Below are 20,114 nucleotides of genomic sequence, written 5' to 3'. Positions count from 1 at the left end.
AACACCCTCCATCCTACTAACACAGACAGTAAATATTAAGCCCTTACTGCTTCCTTGTTCCTTTCGTTTCAAGTCTTCCTGCTTTACTCAGTTAAAAGAGAGGGAAAAAAAGCAACACAGTAAAGGACTAGAAACTCAAGCTTAAAAAAAAAAAAAAAAACACATAACAAAGCACACATATAAAGCAATCCCACCTCCAAATTCAGAAAAAAACCCCAAACCCAAACAAACCAACTGGCAACAGTGCCCAGAAGAACACCTTTTTCTAGTAGAAAGTACTTGTGCAGTGAGAATCCTACTCCACCAACAGCTTCTGCCATTCTATGCTCCACAAATGCATCTTTGCAGAGATCTATATCAATCTACACAACCTCCCCTAAGCTGGAAAGGGGGACAGAAACCCACCCACCATTGCTACTCAGATCTGAAATCCAGCCCTCAGCACACTCTGTGTGCACCTGTATGTCTGGCAAGCACATCTTGAAGCCTGTGCAGGTGTACTTTGGGGTCTGAGGAAAGTACAAACATGCACAGGAGCAAAGGTAAGTGCTGCAAGGATATCTGCAATTTTTCTTATAAGGCTTTTACTGGTAAATCCCAATCCTACTTCTTTAAGTCATCAAAGGGCTCACTTGCAGCCATACTTGATGCCTCAGCCCCTCAGTCTGACTCAGAAGCACAGGCTGCCATGTCAGCACAGACCCAGGGTTTCCAACCAGAAAGGGCTCAACATGTCTCTGCACAACCCAGGTAAGCTAGACAACAAAAGCCACAAGCCCACTGGTGGGATAAAATGTGCAAGAGAAAGTGAAGTCAAGTAATGAAACTGAGAATCAGAACTTATGGTGCCAACCCCTGCCATCTGGGGGAAGAACACTGTCACAGCCGGACATATCCTGCCATACCCATTTAACTACAAGACGGAAACCAGTACAGTTGTGTAAACTCTCCACCTCTCCAGATAGCTGGAAAGCTCAGCTTCACAGTACTTGGATGAACCCCCAAGGATGGAGGAGCAATGCAGTGACATTGCATTCTGCAGTGCCTCAGAAACACCACAGGATCCTCTGCTGAAAGCAGAAAAGCATATTTTGCAATGCCTTGCAAGGTCCCATACCCAGGTCCCCTTATGACTCCATGACGGTGCCACAAAACACACTATTTCCCAACTATACATTAGCAGAGGCAGCAAAACCTCAAATATATTCACCCAGGCCTCATATTAGGACAAGAGAGGAACAACAGAGATAGTAATTACACCTTTTAGAAGAGATGACAAAGACTGACTGAAAAGTCTAAACGAGCCGTGGGTGGATGACAACCAGCCAGACTCTATAGGAGTAATTCAAGTGTTCAGCTGTATCTGAAGTCCTACGCTTCTGGCAGAAAACAGAGGTGCTCTTTTCACTGATGCTGTCATGCCAAGCCTTAATGGTATAAGGATCTTAACACCATTTGCTACAGTTCAAGCATACTGAATTGTGTAGTAAGAACAAGATGCTCTATGAAACAATTAGTGTTAGTTGTAATCTCCAGTGTGTTATTTGATAGAGTTGATACTAAAATCCAAATACGACACCTCCTCATCTGCAGGTTGTAAATGCGGAGCACAAACCTCAGCAGGGGAAGCCCTCTTGAATAGTTGGGTTTTCCTGTTACTACTTAAACTGGAAGCATGGCAAGCCCACTGATGCTGCAATCTTCCAGCTTCACTGCAAGTCCAAGAGTCAGTCAGAAGTAAAAAAAAAACCAAAGCCAAAAAAAAACCAAACAAACCAGCAGGAGGAACAGAAGGGATGGAGAACAAGCAAGCCACATGATCCTGCAGCTGAGAATGAATAAACAGAAGGCCAGTTACTGAATGTTATTCTATCTAACCAAATTGCTTCCACCTCACTTGCAGCCACACGCTCTCCGTGCCCAGCTTTACAGAATGTAAGCAACGCATCTTTGTAGGGCTTTCCATCGCTTGGTTTTCCCTTCCCTTGCCAAATCTAAGCAGAATTTTGGAGAAGGAAGCTACAACGCTGTAGTGCTTAGCAACAGCTGGGGACTTTCCACAGCAGCCTCTCCTCATCCTCCCTCTGGAACCGGCTGTGAGACGAAGCAACTCATTAACTCCTATTTACATAGATACAGGCAGAGCTGAAATAACATTTTTTTGGCTACATGATTTGCAGTAGCCTACAGCCAAGGGGAACAGCCCATAAAAAAAGGTGACACATTCAGTTTATTAATCAGCTTAGCAACCCTGGGATTATTCCTAACTCCCAGGCCAACCTGGAAAAGCACCTTTGTTTCCCCACTTTTCAAGAGCTACAACAAGAAGAGCAGAGATTTGCCGAAGGTCATGGAGAATCTTAGTAGCAGAGCTGAGAATAAACTGTAGGCTTTGATTTCTGAGATTCTTTCTTCCACCTGCAATAAAAGAAATGGAAGAAGAGAGGCAGTGCTTGTACTCAGCCTCTCTCTTCCAATTAAAAAGTCCCTCCCACTGGTCTCAGACAGAAGCGTTGGCATCACAGCTGAAACCTACAACCTGGGAGCACTATTATTCACATGGCAGAAAGTTTGTTTTTTGATCTGCCATTGTTTCTACTTAAGAGAAGGAAATGACACAACTAAGGAAATGTGGAAAGTTTTGGTTTTTTTTTTTTTGAAGGCACAGGAGTTAACGCTTCACTCTAAAAACGCATTTGAACTGGAATATGTTAAAGTCACTGCTCTCTGCTCATAACCCAGCGACTCCCTCCCTCTTGGATCTGGATCTAAAAAGAAGCTGTAGGAATTAGAAGCAATCACTTGGAGGGTTACACGTTTACTGAAGAACACACTGTAATGAGCCCCTGAGCTGGTACGCACAGCTTTGTGGCATGTCACCGCTCCATCAAAATACCACACTGACAGCAGAGACGAACCACCACCCCTGCCTCACTCAGAGCACAGCCCTCTCATTCAGTCTCACTGCAAGATAAACTTACAGTCAGGCAGCAGCTCTTGAAGCCCTCTAACATCAGCTTGAACAGTTACAAACCTAAGCCAGACAGCGAGTGCTGCATACACGTCCTTGCTTATACAAACTGCAGCATCACACAGATGACTATAAGATAGGTTAGCAAACAAAGCTTATAGACATCATTGCTGCAAGATCCTTCTAGAAATAGTGTAACCCTCAAGAGGGGGGAATTTATGCCATGCTACTGAGGTTCAAAATAAATATTTACAACTCTGGCTACCAGGAGTTCAAAATCAGGTACCACAGCTTAATTTTCATATATTTAGGAGCCTGATCAATCACTGGAATCAGTGTACAGTACGAAGTATCAACCTGTATACTAGTAAATACCTTTCACCTCACACCTCCTTCTTATATACACACTTCTGTTTTTATAAAGGTGCCATTTTTATTATCTCCACAGGACAAAGCAATGGCTCTGTTGCCTGATTCCACTTGTAGCTTTAAACCCAAGGGCCCATAAGCTGTTGGATGCAGCTTAAATATTATTTTTCCACACCAGTTTAGTTGATTTGGTGCAAGAGTGCTTGGAAACTTTCAGTGCAAGTTATCCAGTCATTTAATTTACATTAAATCAGCACACTTCAAACTCCATATACTGACATACAATCACCTTGTTCCAACTTAAAGGTTTTGAAGGGCTTTTCAGTTCTTCAATGGAAACGATTTCAGAGCAATAACCAAATAAGACCATGTTTAGAAAGTATGCTACAACTTAACTTCAAACCAGGTTTCTGGAAGTACATTAAGCTGAAGGAACAACAAGGCAGTCAAAGCTTGGGTGTCTATGACAAAGAACATAAATATAGAAACAGACAGATGATGTGGCTTCGTTTGGAAAGAAGAACCGAAAGAGGAAAAACTACAAAGCCCCAGGAAACATTACAACACACATAAACTGCACCCTTGAGCAGAAGGCTGAAGAAGAAGTACAGGAAGGAAGAAACCACGTCCAGCAATGGTTTCTCCATGAAACACCAAAACCAACAGAACCTCAACAAACCACCTTTGTGACCCGAGAAGGGAAAGGCAGAAACGGTCACAACATGCTTCTTGTGACAGGAAGCGAAACAGACACCAGCGCAGAAGCAACACTGCATGTGTTCCAGCCCAGTGCCACAGCAGGTGAAGGCACCAACATGGCCAGAGTAGTGCATCATGCGGCCCTTCCTCCTGGGAAGGCGTGCAAGAGCTGGGATCCGGTTTGACCTCCTCTCGAGCAGCCCCAAAGCCCAATTTTGGCTGTACTCTGCCTGCTACGCCTAGGGAAAATTAATGTGCAAAGCTGAAGTGCAGCTGCAGTGGGCAGACGGTGTTTAGACCCTAAGCAAAGCAGATGTCACCTGCCCCAGTCCCATCATGTGGTACAGAGTGGCCAGCCCAGGAGGCCACAAGGGCAAGAGGCTCCTGAATTAAAAGGGACTGGCTGCTCCCAATGGTAACACTCCCATAAGTGAGGCATGAAACCCTACAAGCCCCAAGCTGAGCCTAGCAACAAGGCTGAAGCTTCTAATGCATCCTTTCTACAACAGCTCCAGCCATCTCTTCACAAAACCACCACAGCCCAGCGCAGGCATCTCCCATCCAAGCAAATGGTGCTGCGCCACTGGCCCAGACAGCAAGGGAACCAGACTACAGCTCCTCTCATTTCTCTTATAGGGTGACAGGTGCCCTGCAAATACAAAGACCACCAGGTGCACGAACTAGCTATCTTGCAATTGAAGTGTTCAGGCTCCCAGGCACACATGACTTTAATCAGCAGAGAAACAAGGGTGCAAGGCCTTTCCAGCTGTCACCTGAGGTTGCTCTGCATGCACATTACCCCTCGTGCAGCCTTCGACCAGGGATGCCCTGTGCCACGGCAGCACCCACATGTACAAGACTGCCACAAAGGTCCCACCCATCTCTGCAGCTGGGCAGCATTAGGAAAGCTCCACTTCAGCTACAGCCTTAAATCACAACTATCATCTGTCAGAAGCTGGATGCTGCTCCACCAGAAGTTAAGCAGCCTCTAAAATACAAGCAGCACTCTAAAATACAAGTCAACCCAAGCGGTTTGGCCAGCAGGCTCTTCCTACAAAAACAAACTCCAGCATCCAAAGGCTGTAAATTTTGTGGTGATACTCTGGAATATCCTGAAAAGCCTCTGAACTTTCTAGAAAGTTATTTCTATTTCATATTCCATGGAATTAGTCACTAAAACATATTTTCTTTTTTGTCACTCTTCAAGCTGAAACTCCTTCTAAACATTAACACATTTACTCTGTGAACACCATTATAAAGGGCCCCCACTTCTAACAGATGGAGGAGCCCCAGTTTTCCAGGCAATACCCCTGGCCAGCAAACACTATGAACCCAATGCCTCTATTTTAGTGTAAACGCCGACTGCTTAGTGCCTCTACACAGAGAAAATGCTGTTTACCAAGTGATGGCTGAGAATAAATTCAAACTAAAAAACAACACAAAACTTTACAAAAATGTGTACTATGAGGGACTTGTCAGGGATCATACACCATGAAAATCACAACAAACAAACAATAAGTGTTCACAAAATCCCCTCCAGCACGGTGCCATTAGTCACTTTATTTGGTGCATTACTGGGAGGCACTGGACTGCCACTACTAATCACAGGTCAGTTTTAACTACATGTACTGTACATCTTCCCACAATGGATCACTCTCTAGACAAGAGCAAACCAGTCACATTTAAATTGGGAAAGATGCATAAACGATTGCTATGGAGTGGCACCTAATGCTCAGGGCAATGCCCACTGCAGAAGGATCTGAGTCAAAGCCTGGCCAGCAAGGTCTGCCACCTGGCAGCACAACTGAATTCCCACCACTCCCAAGGCCCAGGGAGCAGATAACATTATTCTGCTTACAATCTGCTCTTTGAAGCTCTCCCTGAATATCACACTAGAGCCACAGCTAATGCAAACACTGTTACCTACTTACACAATTATGGCCTACACAAACAAGACTTCTCGCCTGTCTGTAGATGACTCTGGTTTTCTACTGCTCCTTGGTCATCTTTGTGGCATATGGTTTCTAAATATGCTCTGGATCCATATGGAAGCCCTGTGTCCCTAAACAATAAGCCAGATTTGCCCTGGCACTTCCACCACCACTAGCCCTTTGATTTGAATGTGGGGATAGGAGAACGGAACACTCTATATAGAGCATCTCTGGCTCAGCTGCCACTTCCCCTGCTGGTCTGGCAGAGTCTGAGTCTGCTGATCTGCAGGGTACATCAGATGGTTCATCTATTCACTCCCCGCCAATCCCAAATCCCTTGCTGAGTTTTCTTTGAGGCCCCTGACCGACATGGGCCTGACCGAAAACTCCAGCACCTGTGGAGTAACAAAAATAATAAGAAAGTGCAGGATTCATTAATTCCCTATCACTCACCATACACACCAAAGCCACTGGAACTCAAATGCTGGGCTCACCCCTCCTGCTCACTAGAGCTTATGAGGGGAGGAAGGGTTTGGTTTCACAGCTGGCAGGCATGGTAGTGGCTCCTGAGAAAAAGCTGACAAGGATTTAAATTCTGAGTTGCCAATGTGACCGTTTCCTCCTTTCATTCCCAGCTTTGGCTCCAAAGCTGTCCACAGGGAACATCCAGTCTAGTCTAACATATCATCTGATGTCTCTATACTTTGTCTCACTTTTGCAGCTCCAACTTGTGACCGTTAACCAGAGCCTTGTCTCGGACACGACTCCAAAGCCCTCCTTCCCCACAGACTTTTTGCCATAGTCAGAGTGCATTGGAGTACTGGAGGCTCAAAACAAGCAGTCTCAGCCCCTCCTGATGCTCACTGTTCAAACCCTGCCTCTTCAGTGCACCAAGAAGGGGTTAAAACATTAGCACAAGTCAAGCCATAGAGTAAACAGAGTTTCCTGTGAGCAGGAAGACAGAGAAGGCTCTGAAAAATCACACAGCTGTATAGCCTGGGAAAGAAATAAAAGCAAGAAAAATGAGTGAAAGGTACAGACTCATCAGATGTGACGCTGCAAAGACACTAAGATGAAGAAAACTCAGAGGGCCGTTCCAACCCCAAGGGACACAGGCACACCAAAGGGTGTCCCTGATGCTCTACCAGCACCCTCAGCTAACTGAGAACATGACCGCGTCCTCCATCCAATGGCTCTGTGGTTTCACAGGCCAGCCACAGGGCCCCCACACACCAGCCAGCGAACAGCCTGAACATCTGGGGCAGCAGGTTTCAAGAATAGTGCTCACTCTCACAGGTCCTGCCCAGCAGAGAAAAGCAGAGCTAACAACTGTTACGGGGCTCTCGATTTTTAAGCCAATTCCTTCACAATTTGACAGCCAACCTGAATGTTTTAGATGGTGATATCAAGTGCCTGTGGTTAAAAGGATACATGACTTTGAATGCTTGCCCACCAGCCCCAAAACCTGGCTAACTACACCCTTTAAGACAAAGGCACTTTTATGGAGGCGTAAGAAAAAAGTACTCTATCCACCTCTAATCCACCACAGAAGATGGCCAACTGAGATCAGTGGGTTTGTCTGGGTAGAACCTGAAACACACACCTGTACCACTAATTCTTAGAAGATTACTCTAGTAATCTTCAAAACAGAGCAACACAGGATACACTCACTGCCCTAAACTATCTCAAGCGGCACTGATGGCACACATAGCCTGTTCTTTGTAATGGAAACTCCAGAGGTGACCTGGAATCTTCTCCATCATCTCTGCAGCTCAGCACAGCAGAGTATGCCATTCCTTGGCAACCCTTGCTCTGGGTTCAAGCCAGTGCTGCCAACAGCACATACAAAGACAGCTTTAAACAGAAAATACACAAGATCATATCTTCAGATGAGAACTTGGTTTTGTGGACAGCAGAGACACTCTGAACAAGCCAAATGTGGACTGACTGCAGAAATAGCTCTGAGAAGCCAAAACAACCCTGCCTCAAAGAAACAAACAAGCAAACATCCCAAGCCATAGGGCTGGCTTAGGCTCCACAGAGTCTGAACACAGGATACTGAGTCCCATTTCTTCCTATTCTAACACACGTGCATGTCATGTCAACACAGCTTATTTCAGCATCAGCTTTCTTCATGACTATGCTTATTTGTGAGATCCCATTTGTTTGCAAGGGCATGTGAAAATAATTTTACATAAGTAAGTACTATATTAGAAATTACAGGTCAGAAGACAATTAACAGACCAGAGAGACTTTATCTTCTTCCTTTGGTCTTCATGTAAACATCATGGAAACTAGTAGTAGAACCTTAATCACTACAGAAAGAAGTGATGAAGTAACCTAATCATTCTCAAATTTTCCACCCCACCATCTACATGTCCCCCTGTTCTTCTGCTCCCTGCTGAGCCTCACATAGCAGTAGTGACAATCAGCCTCACATACACAGTTAGTGACAAGCAGACACTCTGAAGTGGTTGTCTAGCTAACAGGATAAAGGCCTCTTACACCAGGGAGTTAATCCATTTATAAAGCATGTAATTAACCACTGTGCTCACAGAACGTTCTCCCCACCTATGACGTGAGCCAGGTCCCAGTGCAGCAGTCCCAACCCACACCTGCCCTGCAGCACAGCACTGTACAGCGCACAAGGCTTTAGGTGCTGTTTGTGGGACAAAACTCTGAGTTTGTGATGGAGTTTGATCTACTTATTCTGATAGGGCCTGTATCAATATGGGCAGCTTGCAAGGATTTCAGTGGAGCCCACATTCCCTGCCTGGTACTTTGGCCATCCTTCTAAGTAGGTAGGTAGCTCCCTTCATTGCTGGTGATAAGCACTCATGGACTTTGATACCTCACTGCATCCCCTCTATCCACACGTCCCAGGGCTGCTTGTGGCTCTAGACATCACAGAATCCTCTGTGACATGAGCAGTGTGCAACCAGTTCTTCCACCCACACACTTCAGTGCTCAAGAGCTTCAGTATTTCCACAGGTCTGTGAGCACCAACACAGGAGACACGTGCCAACTTTCTGGATGCCTCCTATGAAAAGTCAGTCATAGCTCAGAATCAGGAGAAGGCTGCTACACTTATAAGCAGATGTTAGCAGAGCATGGCAACCCTTAGAGCTGAGTCCATTAAGAAACTGCTGGAGAACTACTGACTTGACATATGCAACTGTACTATCTGCATCAAGATCCACTTTCCAAATACTTGGCAATAAATATTCAGCTTAACATTCTGTAAGCTCTGTACCAGAGCCTGTATAACACATGCCAGTGCTCATGACATCACTTTCAACACAGAGGTAATTTAGGACTTTTTTTTTTCCCAGATAATCTTCATTTAGGCATTTCTAATTTACTTGTGGCCCCCAGGACACACCAATGCTTTTGAAATCTTGCGTTTAGCAAAAATGTAGTGACACGTTTTTGGTTGGGGCTTGAGGTGTTAGTCTCTGACTTATTTATCATTGTTTCATCATCATCAATTGCAGCTCAACTAGAAGTGTGCATCTGGGAATAAAGGTCTAGAGAATAACAGGGAGCTTTAAAGGTAAATCTGCTCTGGTTCAATGCTTTTCCAATCTACATGAGAAGTAGATGCCTCTGTTGAGTGCCTCTTTCTGTGAGATGAGCTATGGACCAATGCCCAAAACTCTCATTGACATCAACCAGCTTAAAGACAGTGAGAGCAGAGCCCAGTAGCGCAGTTCCCATTTGAGCCAACAATGGAGAGGCTATTCAGAGTTAAGGCAGAAAATCAGAGCTAAGCCCCAGCCCACGCCAAGGACAGCTGCACTGATGACAGCCAGGCTGGCTATTCTACCATACCAAAGCTCCTCTCAAAGAACAGTATTTCCTAGAGTGTTTACTTGAGACACAGACTTGGCCTTAAAAGCTCAGCCAGCTTCTGCCTGCTCAACAGTAATGGCTGCTGTGGTTTTCAAGTCTCAGACGTGCTCCAGAACAAGCTGCCTACTTTCAGTCTGTGGTAGCAAAACTGAAGCACTGGCATTAATAAATCAATCACAAGACCTCTCAGTTTCTGCTGTTTCCAAGCCTGAACTACCCACCTTCTTTCATCTTTCCTGCCCTCTCTTCCCAGGAGGATGCAGATTACTAAGGTACCTGGGTCAGTCTCTCAAGCACCACTGGTAATAATAGCTAGACAAGGAAATTTTCTTAACTTGAAATACAGGGCTACGCAGCACTGGGGGAGAGCAGAGGGAAAAAAAAGCAAGCTCTTATGCTCCATCTCTTGCTACCATAACTTTCATAACTTCTTATTATGGTGTGATTTTTAAGCATTAGCACCTCCCATTATCTTGTGGGTGCTGACTGGTCACTTGTGTAAATGCTCAAGGTGGGAATTCAGTGCTACTAGTAGCAGCTGGGGAGGAAAAAAAGAAAAAGCCGAACCTGTTTCTTCCACTCATTCCAGGTTCTCGTGTATATAATCAAGTCAAAAAAAAGCAATGAGAAAACTGACACCAGCATCACATGCTGTCTTGGCTGCAACAGGAACAAACCCTTGGGTCCAAACAGCCACTTACCCTTTCCAATTCCCTCAAGTTCCCCTCAAACGTTCCTCTGAAGAAGGTAACTGTAAATCTTTCTCCACTTCAGAGGCTGTTACCATAAGCAAAAGATGAAACTTATCACGCCTGAAGAGAGATCCATTCATCTGCAGACTGAATACAACATGGGCAGTTACAGCATATGGCAAAGCCGCCTGCTAACTCCTTTTTCTCCCCAGGCAACGATGAGATATTTGTATCACAATGAGCCACATGCTGAGGGAGGAGTGGGAAGGGAGAGGTATCTGGCTAACAAACAGCCACTCTGGGACCCAACCCAGGCACTCCTTCTAGTCCAGACATGTCAAGGAGGAGGGAGGTGAGGATAATCCTGCTCTATTCTAGAGACCACTAGAGAGAAGGCCCTGACCTTCACTTGCAAGCAACATCTATTAAGTGGTCTTGCTGGAAAGTAAGAACAAAGTGCAGCAAAACTTTCTTAATCTGCCAAGCCCTTAAGTCTACTTGGCTGAATTCAGAGAGAAGGAGCACACCAGCATTATCCTTCTGCACTGTATCGTGTCAAAGCGAGAAACAAAACATCCTTTGCCAAACCTTCTTCAAAAAGGGCCCATAGCAGACAACACAAAGGAGACAGAATGGATATATGACCAAAAGATGGCCACCCTTGGGTACCCAGCCCAGTGCCCACACTGTGACAATCAACCATTCACCCCGCTTCACATTTTGACCAGCTCTGTGTCATCGCTGCAGTTACAATCTCTGGGTTTTGCTGCATGATTTTTGCTGCAGCCTGCAGGCAGCCCACCCAAAACCACTGCCAGTAGGTACAGGACACTGGGCTCTGCCTTCAGCTACTAACAATAGGTATTACTTTCAATGGTGCTATAACGAGATAAAAAAAGCCATGCAGAGGTCAAAAGCCTGTTCATGTGCAGACAGATGCTGGCACCAGAGATGGAAGCACTTTCCTTGCCTTTCACTTGCTCAACTAGTCCATCTCTTCCAGATACCCTAGGACTGTCCATTTGTTCCCTCCAGGCCAACCTATCCCTCAGAGTCACACCAGTAGCTAAATCCACACATAGCACCTCCAGCATCACCCAGAACATCTCCCTAAGTCAAATCCCAAGGACATATGCCCGTGGTGCCCATATGCCCATTTGATCTCCTCTCCCTGGTCTGCAGCCAAAGAACCAGCTCTAGCCTAATACCTTCTTACCAGGCTTTGGAGCTTAGAGAAAAAAGACAGATAGTTGAGTTGGGAAGGTAGCCAGCAAGCCTGCCAATCTAAATGATAAGCCGCTGGCTTTAACCTCAGGCTCATAATTTACTACCACTGGTGCCAGGTACTATTATTGTCCCTTTGGGAAGCTTAATACCAAAAATAAATTTAAAAAATAAAGACTCTTAGTTGTCTCCACTGATTTCTACCCTCCTCTTCCCCTTCCTAATTCACAGATCTCTCTCTTCCCTCCAGTACATTCTTCCATTAACTCATTCAAGCTCTCTTGTATATTCCAGATCACCCTAACCAAACCAGTTACCAACCAGACTGCCTTTCAAGATCCACAGCAGCATCTCAAGGAACCAGGTTCCAGATATTTCAGAGGATATTCTCACTATGGGCTCATGCTTGGACACAACCAATGGTATCAAGGCTCCACAACAGTCCAAATAACTGTATCACTTAATATCTCCTGGCAAGAGAAGCTGTGTCTGGAATCCCAGAGCCTCCTGCAGCAGAACTATACCCTTGCTAGATGACCAGTTTAATACCTCTTTTTTTTTTTTCCTCAGCCTGACTTTCCCATGCTAGGATTGTCTTGCATCAGCTATGCATAGCATTTGTTTTATTGGCTGCTTCATTGCCAAATACTGGCAGGGGTGAGATGGTCAGAGGCTTCAGTGTGGGATGAACTGCTGCCTTAGAGTATTTTTTGGAGATGAAAAATAAAAGCAAAATAGCAGAAGGTTACCAGAAGCAGAATTTCTCATTCTATCGTGGTGCAACTGGTTTCTGCAATAGTTTCCTTATTATATTGCTTCAAGAAGCAAACAACCGAACTTGGGGACAAAGAACTGCTATGGCCCAGCTTTTCACACTTGTAAAAGACAAGTTCTGGACTCAGCCTGTGAAGAAGTAGTGTAAGCCATTATATTCAGCACAGAATGTTGACTCAGTCACTCTGGGGAGCGAGACCCAAGGCAGAGAAAGACAAAACCATCATCAGTGCAGGAGTGGGTTTTCTGGCATCCCCAAGCAGTGAGAAGCAAGTTCAGAAATGACAACAGACGATAACAATTTTCAGTAACTGACAAGGGCTGGATTCAAATGGGGGGCTGAAAGGTAAAAAGGACTTGTGAGCTCACATATTCTCTATCTGGAAGCTATTTGTCAAGTCAGGGAGAGGCAGGCAAGGGCAAAGCCCAGCTGTGTTAAGGATATGGAAATTTCACCCTGGATCCATTACCAGCATAACCCCAGACCTCAGTGGATCAGAGTTCACACACTGAGCCTTCCTTGGTCATTTTATGGTATGTGCCCACAGCTTGCTTTCCTGAAGCTTCTGTGCAACTGGTATCAGCCCAAAAGAAAGCTTTCAAAGCCTGCCAGTCCCTGCCCAACCAAAATGCCAGCATTCAAGTATTCAGCTGAGGAACCATTGAGCTTGATCACACAGCTAAGCTCAGATCAGAGATAATGCTGCCCCAGGTCATTTCCATGCCAAGCCAAGACAAAACCTCCATCACCCATCATGCACTGAAACTATTCACTCACCAAAACAGTGCAGTGTCTGCAACAAGAAATTCAAGTTTTGGGTGCGTTTTTCTCTTTTGTGTTGGCCCTTTTCATCCTAGAATCTCAAAGCATTCTAAATGAAGCATTAGGCCTCCATAAGACAATGGAAGTTTGATATTATCTACTCATACACACAGGTAAACCGTAGCAGAAGTGTTTCACTTGTTCAAAACTACCTAATGACTTTATAGTATAACCCAGGTACGCAGATTCTGCTTTGTACTTTTAAGTGATGCTTTCCCTACCAACCACCTACCCACATAGAAATGAAAACAGTTTGTTTTCTCATCTTGCCAACCCAAAGCTGCTCTCAGATTACCATTCCCCTCCCTGCAAAGGCTGCACTCTGAAATCTACTCTCACCATCTTGAAAAATCAGCGGAGCTCCAGCAAGCCCCACTAAATAGCACAGGAGGAAGGATCATCTACTTCCTCTCTGTTTACAGAGCACGTCAAGAACAATCAATCTCTTCCCCAGGAAACAAAGAACAGTTCCAAATAGGCTGAACCTCCTTATATCTCTGCCAAACTTTGTGGTCCTTGTTGCCTTTACTTAAAACCATCAAAAGCTCTCCAGGCTCTGCCTGACCTCAAGAATCAGCACTACCACAAAAGCCAGATCTGCACATGCTAACAGGGTGCCAGTCTTTCTGGGACACACACAGCCTTCATTAAATGGCAAGTGGTTGGCAGCAAGGGCTGCGCGTAATGAGGTTGCTATCTAAGAACCATGATCAAGGGGCAGCTAGGAGAAGGCATTCACTGCAGCAATACAGGCGTCTGCACGAGCCAGGGTATTTCAGCCCAATTAAGGGAAAGAAAAGAAGAAGTCTTCTGAGGTAATTTTCCAGTCCTTTGGAGAAGTGAAGAAAAGCGTGTATTGAATTCCCTTCTTAGCCACAATAGAGAAGAGATGAAGCGGGTAGCTAACCAACCAGGGTGGGTAATACTCCAGCAACTGTCCAGACTGATGGCTGGGGCACAAAAGGGTAGAATCACACTGTCCTGTGAAGCTGGAAAGACATGGCTTGGCACCTATCCAGAATGGGGCGTTTTAAACATGCTCTTATGCAGCCTTTCCTGCTGAGAAAGGCTGAACTGAAAGGTCCAGATGGTGGAGATTTCCATTTTATCCACAGGTCATGGAGGTAGAAGCACAGCAATACCCTAATCCCTTAAACGCAATCAGACTTCCCCCAGCCCACTTTTCTCTCTCAGATTTGCTCCCCTTGCTTACAGAAAGGCATAAACTCACTGCAGCCCAGGAAGGCACGTCTTCCTGCAAAAACTGCCTGGTTTGTTCAACCCTAAGAACAGCTTAAGCATCCCAACACAGAGCTGCTCCACACCACAACTCTCTGGACTAATCTTCTATCATCATCCAACAGAAACAGGATTTGGTGCAAAGACAAAGCACTCCCCATCTCTTCACCCATGCTTGAGCAACTACAGCATGCACATAAACAAATCTTTCTGTCTCTGAACATATTTGCTTCTAGAACTAAATAATTTTGCCAGATACATGGAGCTGCATGAATGCTCGGGGACAAGTGTGGGAAACATCTGTTGTTCAGAAAAGTATCCATCTGATCAAGTCCATCAACTTAGTTCTGGCAAGCAAACACATAAGATAGTAAGGATACAAATCATAAAGAGTGGCTTGATGGACAGAACCCAGGTGGAGCCCTAGAGTAGCCAGTTAATATCAACTTTGCTCATTTGCACTGTTTTGTTAACTAAAAAGGCACACTGTGCCAAACGGACAGACATTAAATAGAAGTGGCATTTTTACTGGAGAATGAAGACAGATGAAGAAAGAAATCTGTAGCTCCTGTTGGTATAGAGTCACCCAAAATGTGTCATTTTACAATTAGCTTAATACCACTTCTTTAAAAGAGATTCCACAACCTCAAAGAGAATCTACAATATAAACGTTGCTACCAATGAAACAAAACCAAAAAATAAGATTTCAACTTCTTTTAGGAGAATCATTGCCACAATTAACCCAGAATTATGGAGAACAGACAAACCAGGAAGCAAATCATCCTCACAGCATTTCCCAGAAAAACCACATTGGTTTGAAAAGCTCATTCAAATAAGCCTCTAACTTGCTTGGTTTGTCTTTTACCAGTGCATTTCCAAACACTGTGCCAAAAGGGACTACAGGCAGAGAAGGTAGATGCTATATAACTAGAATCTCAATCACAGAAAGCACCTGGCACAAAGAAAAAAAATACAAAAAATAAGCTTTGAGTACATGAAATGCAAGACTGGACCTTTTGGATGTTCTGTAAGCAGAGACTTAGCAAGAAGGTAGAAGGAGGGGGTAAGGAAAACTGTACTGCAGTCCTATGTGTGTTGTTGGTTCATGGTATACATGCAGACAGCAGGATTGAGAAGAGGCTGCTGTGTAACTGGTCCATCTCATAGGCGTAATGGGAACATTCTTAATGAGGTCAGATCTAGTACATCCAGCCAACCAGAGGCAACAAAATTCTTCCCTAATGAGAGGAAACTCAGAATTGAAAAATAACTGTTTTTAAATTACTGCAATTTACCAGGGTCAGCAGATGTCTGCAGATATTCTTTCACACTGACACTCTACCAGAGCAAGAAAAACAAATAATGAAGAGCAGTTTGCGATACTAGCTCCGCAACAACACCTTCTTGAAGAGCTACAACAGATGGGCAACTGTGCAGGCCAACTTACATCCTACACCAGGCATGCCCCACGTCTCTTCCTCAGTTGACCCTGGGCAAACTATACCTCAGTCCCATCACCCTAGAGCAAAATGATGAGTAACTGCAGCTAGAGCAGTTTGCTTTTGTAAGCTATCAAGGATGTAAAAGGTACAGTTTTACATTGCTGTAAAATTCATAGGAAGTCCAAAGACCCAAGTCCAAGGGGGTCAAGAAACTCACAGACACTTAGTACCTAACACCATATCTATGCCTACTTCCACTGCACAGATGCTCATTTATACACCCCTGAACAATGAGTTCCTATCAGAGTAAATGGCATGAGTCAATCCACGGCAGCAGGTGTAACCTGACTGAATTCCAGTGATTTTGTTCCTATGCCACACAATTACCCAGACTATGTGTTGCATTCCTAATATGTACCAAGACAGAGGCACAACTGCAGCAAAAGCCTTTAAAGTTGCAGCAACTTTACCTCTTAAAAGAGGTATCTAAACTAATTTATCCTAGACAGACTGCAAAAGAACTGTAGGACCAACTATGCCTCTGAAGGCACAATCACAGGCAACAACTTCATGAATTTACAGAGCCCTGCCTCCATAATCCTCCTCCACTTTAGCTTACAACACCTCCTCTCAAGTGATGCCACTTTCCTGGTATGAAGTTCTGCCTTACCTGCTGCATTTTTTCCAGGTCAAGGCTGGGCCTGCAGATCTTATCCCCGTATCCTTGTCGATGCCTCTTACACGGCATGACTTGCTCAAGGCCTGCCCCAACACCCGTCAAGATTAAAGGTCTAGAGGCTGGGTTGCGCACCAGAGGCTGGAGTCTCTTGGGAGGGGAGGCACTGAACAGCACAGGGCTTGGACTTGCATGCAGACCATCAGCCTGCTCTGCAACAGGCTGGAAGGACATGGCGCACAAGTTCTTCACTTCTTCGTCACTGGAGGAGGTGTTGTTGCTGTCACTGCAGCACGCAAGCCTGCTGACCTGGGACCACTTCCGCTTCTCAGCGGCAAACTCTCGGTTGATGCGCTCCAGCTCCTCCTCCGAGCTGTGGCGATCCAAGCTGGCATGGAGAAGGGCCCGGACCTTGCAGCATTGGTTCTCCTGGTTCTGGAGCTGGTTGGTGGCCAGAGGGGTCAAGGTACAATTCCGTCTTCTCTCTGGTGGGAAGAAGAGAGAAATGACAGAGCAGATCTCTATCTCATGCCATGAAATGGACCTCATTTCTCCTGACCCTTTTGAGGGTTCTTTTTTGAGTTCTCCTACCTTTGCGTAAAAATCCACTTGAATTTGACTGAATTGTGATAAAACATAAGGCATGTCTAAATGGCAGAGACTTATTACAGCTCAACAGGTATACTTTTTACAGATAAATAAATATCATGTCCAAAAACAATGGCAAAACACTTTTCTTCTATCCAAGATGCCTGGCTAGATTCAGTAACGGAGCTACCCAATACCAGTGGTGCAGGAGGGAACTAATTAGACAAATGAGTCCAGGATCATAGGGAATGGAAGGTCAAAACTGGAAGCAGAAAGGAAGACAAGACCTAGAAAAAAGACAGTGCAGATGCACAAGTATGGAACAGAAGATACATTCTCACTTCCAGCTCTGTTGCTGACCTGATAGCAAATCTCAGCCACCCCACATCTACAGTACTACGAGCTTAATGTGTGGTTAACGGTATCCATCACTGATAAGAAAAGTGTGACTACAGCATCTGATATCACCAGCTTCTCTCTGTGAGGTTCCAAAGACATCAAGGTGCCTGATTTAAGGTATCACAGTGGGGACTGTGAAGGAGGTATCTGCAAGAGCAGATGTGAAAATCAAAACACACTTCAACTGTAGTATTCCAGGACCCTCCTATCTTGTCCCTTTACCTCTGTCGATTTGAACAAGTTCCTGGTTCTCTCCCTCAGAGTCATCGCTGTCCTCATCACTTGGGGGGTAGGAGATCTAGGGAGCAAGGAGAAAGAAAAGGCTTCATCATGAACACTGAGCATTGCCTTGCTGCTGCCCAAGCCACTTCCCCCACCCTCCCCTTCTCATATCCTGCTGGCATCCACCCCATCTAACCGCACACACCCCACCATAGCACCTCCCTGTAAACACATCCTCATCTCCCAACCTCAAACTCCCATCACATCCTCTTACTTGCAGCAACACAGAACAAACAGCCTACCACTATTTCCACCTTACTGCACCACCAGTTCTTTCCCAAGCACAACAAATGTACCCTGTCCTTAGCTCCCCAGATGCACTACTTATAACCAGCATGGCCTACCACATCCACATCATGTGGACGACTGAATCTTCAAAACTCATCACTGTAGGGGGGAAGAGGGAAAAAAAAAAAGACATCCTGTCAACAGCACTATCATCTCGCAAGGTACCCACAAGTGGATGTGGCATGTTAACTTTAGCCAACTTATGTATGTACCCACACTTCCCCTTGAAGACACACACACGAGCCACAAAAGAACAGACAACTCTCTTTCCTACAGCATGACTCTGAAGAATGTAACAGAAATAAAAGAAATAGGCTTTCACAGCAGTGTGACAAACAACGTTACACTCTCCCTGTGTTACACAACACCAATACTTAGAGTTTAACTGAACACCCTTAAATATTTGGCCCAAGAGTAATGGCAACTCATGTATTTTGTCTATCAGGAATTTTCAGAGATATTTGCATTGAGTCAGCCAGTGGACTTGAGCAAGCCACTTACTGCATACCCAAATACCATTTACTCTACACGTGTCCTAACACTAAGCAAACTTGGTGGCAACCTACCGAGAAGGACTGAGATCCCAATCCAAGTTTTTGCAGGTCATATCAGAAACTCAGCAGGAGTTGGTTATATGTAGAGGAAACCCTACCAACCTTGTTCCTGACTTACGATCTGCTGCACAGAACATACCTGGAAGTTATTACACCCAATCAAACCTTTGAGCTTCACAGCTTACTACGTGTTTCTGGCAGTGCCAAAAAGAAATGAGTCAAAGGAAAATGCAATACTTCAAAAAAAACATTCACAAGAGAGAGTTCTGGAATAACGCGATCACTACAAGATGAGCTTCATTATCCCTTACACCTTTTTATCCCAAATAACAACAAATATTCCCATCATTCTCAGCTTTCTCTGAGTCTGGTAAATTACCCAGCCACAACAGTATCCAGTGACAATGGGTTTCAAAAGTTACATGCTGTGTTTCCACTTTAAAAATGTTTCATGATCAGTGCTTGACTTTTACTTAAGGTGAGGCAGCAAGCAACCATTATACTGATACGGTCTCATCTCCCCCCTACCACTGCTCCAGGGAAACATCCTTGGAGTGTTTCAGCCTCCCAGACACCCAAAAGTGCAACTACTCTTAATTAGGTGCCTCCCAGTGAAAGACATATACAGCTGACAAAGAGAAATAGCAGAGAAATACTGACTGATACTAAACATGACAGATATTAGTTCAACACACCTACTTTGTCACCATTCTCCAGAGATTTTTAACCCCTGAAGAAGTCTGCTGCCAACTTTTTTCTCTCTCTCTTTTTTTTTTTTAATAACAATTAAAATAATAACAATTTTTTATTACAACATTCCAATATTTACAAGGCCCTTTAAGAAGCCATAAAATAACTCTCTACCTTGCTGGTCTTTTTAAGCTACTTTTCCAGTTGTCAAATCATGAACGGGGAAAGTGGCCAAGATTTATCTGTACTTCTAATACTCTTGAAGTAATCGCAGGGAGTTGTTATTCTACCACAACTACAATTTTCTTGCATACATTCGCACATATGTGTTATTTAATAAAGGCAGTGCTGAGGAACACTGCCAAATTAACAGAGTTCTAGCTGTCCCCAGAACAGGTATCATACTCTGTTTGTGCCCCGGGGGTGGGCAGCTGACACTGAGATACCATTGTGCTGGCTGCTGAACAGACAGACAGTGGCCTTGTCATCGGAACAAAAGCTAGGGCTCCAGTTCTAACCTGAGAGGTACTGACCTTACTTTGTTGCTCATTTACACATTAAATATAAATAAATAAATAACAAGGTCACTGTGTGGGAAACCCATCAGCTCTGAGCTTTATA

General features: G+C 44.7%; 1 protein-coding gene across 4 annotated transcripts in view; it reads right to left on the bottom strand.

Moving 5' to 3' along the window:
- The window catches only part of LOC107311139 (uncharacterized), a 48,752-nt gene that overhangs the window by 15,472 nt on the left and 13,166 nt on the right, over nt 1-20,114 (bottom strand). For 3 of the 4 annotated variants that reach the window (XM_015857419.3, XM_085541213.1, XM_032443620.2), the window contains exons 2-3: nt 17,902-17,977; nt 16,687-17,177 (exon numbers count right to left, since the gene is read on the bottom strand). In XM_015857419.3, the coding sequence (XP_015712905.1) occupies nt 16,687-17,177; nt 17,902-17,977 (567 nt within the window). The remainder of the gene's footprint in view (nt 1-16,686; nt 17,178-17,901; nt 17,978-20,114) is intronic. The other variant, XM_085541214.1, reaches the window with a different exon arrangement.

This window comes from Coturnix japonica, chromosome 3, assembly GCF_054131305.1.
Source record: "Coturnix japonica strain WE chromosome 3, WE-NBRP24, whole genome shotgun sequence".
Taxonomy (NCBI): Eukaryota; Metazoa; Chordata; class Aves; order Galliformes; family Phasianidae; genus Coturnix; species Coturnix japonica.
Note: the sequence above shows the minus strand (reverse complement) of the source record. Positions and strands in the feature narration are given on the sequence as shown.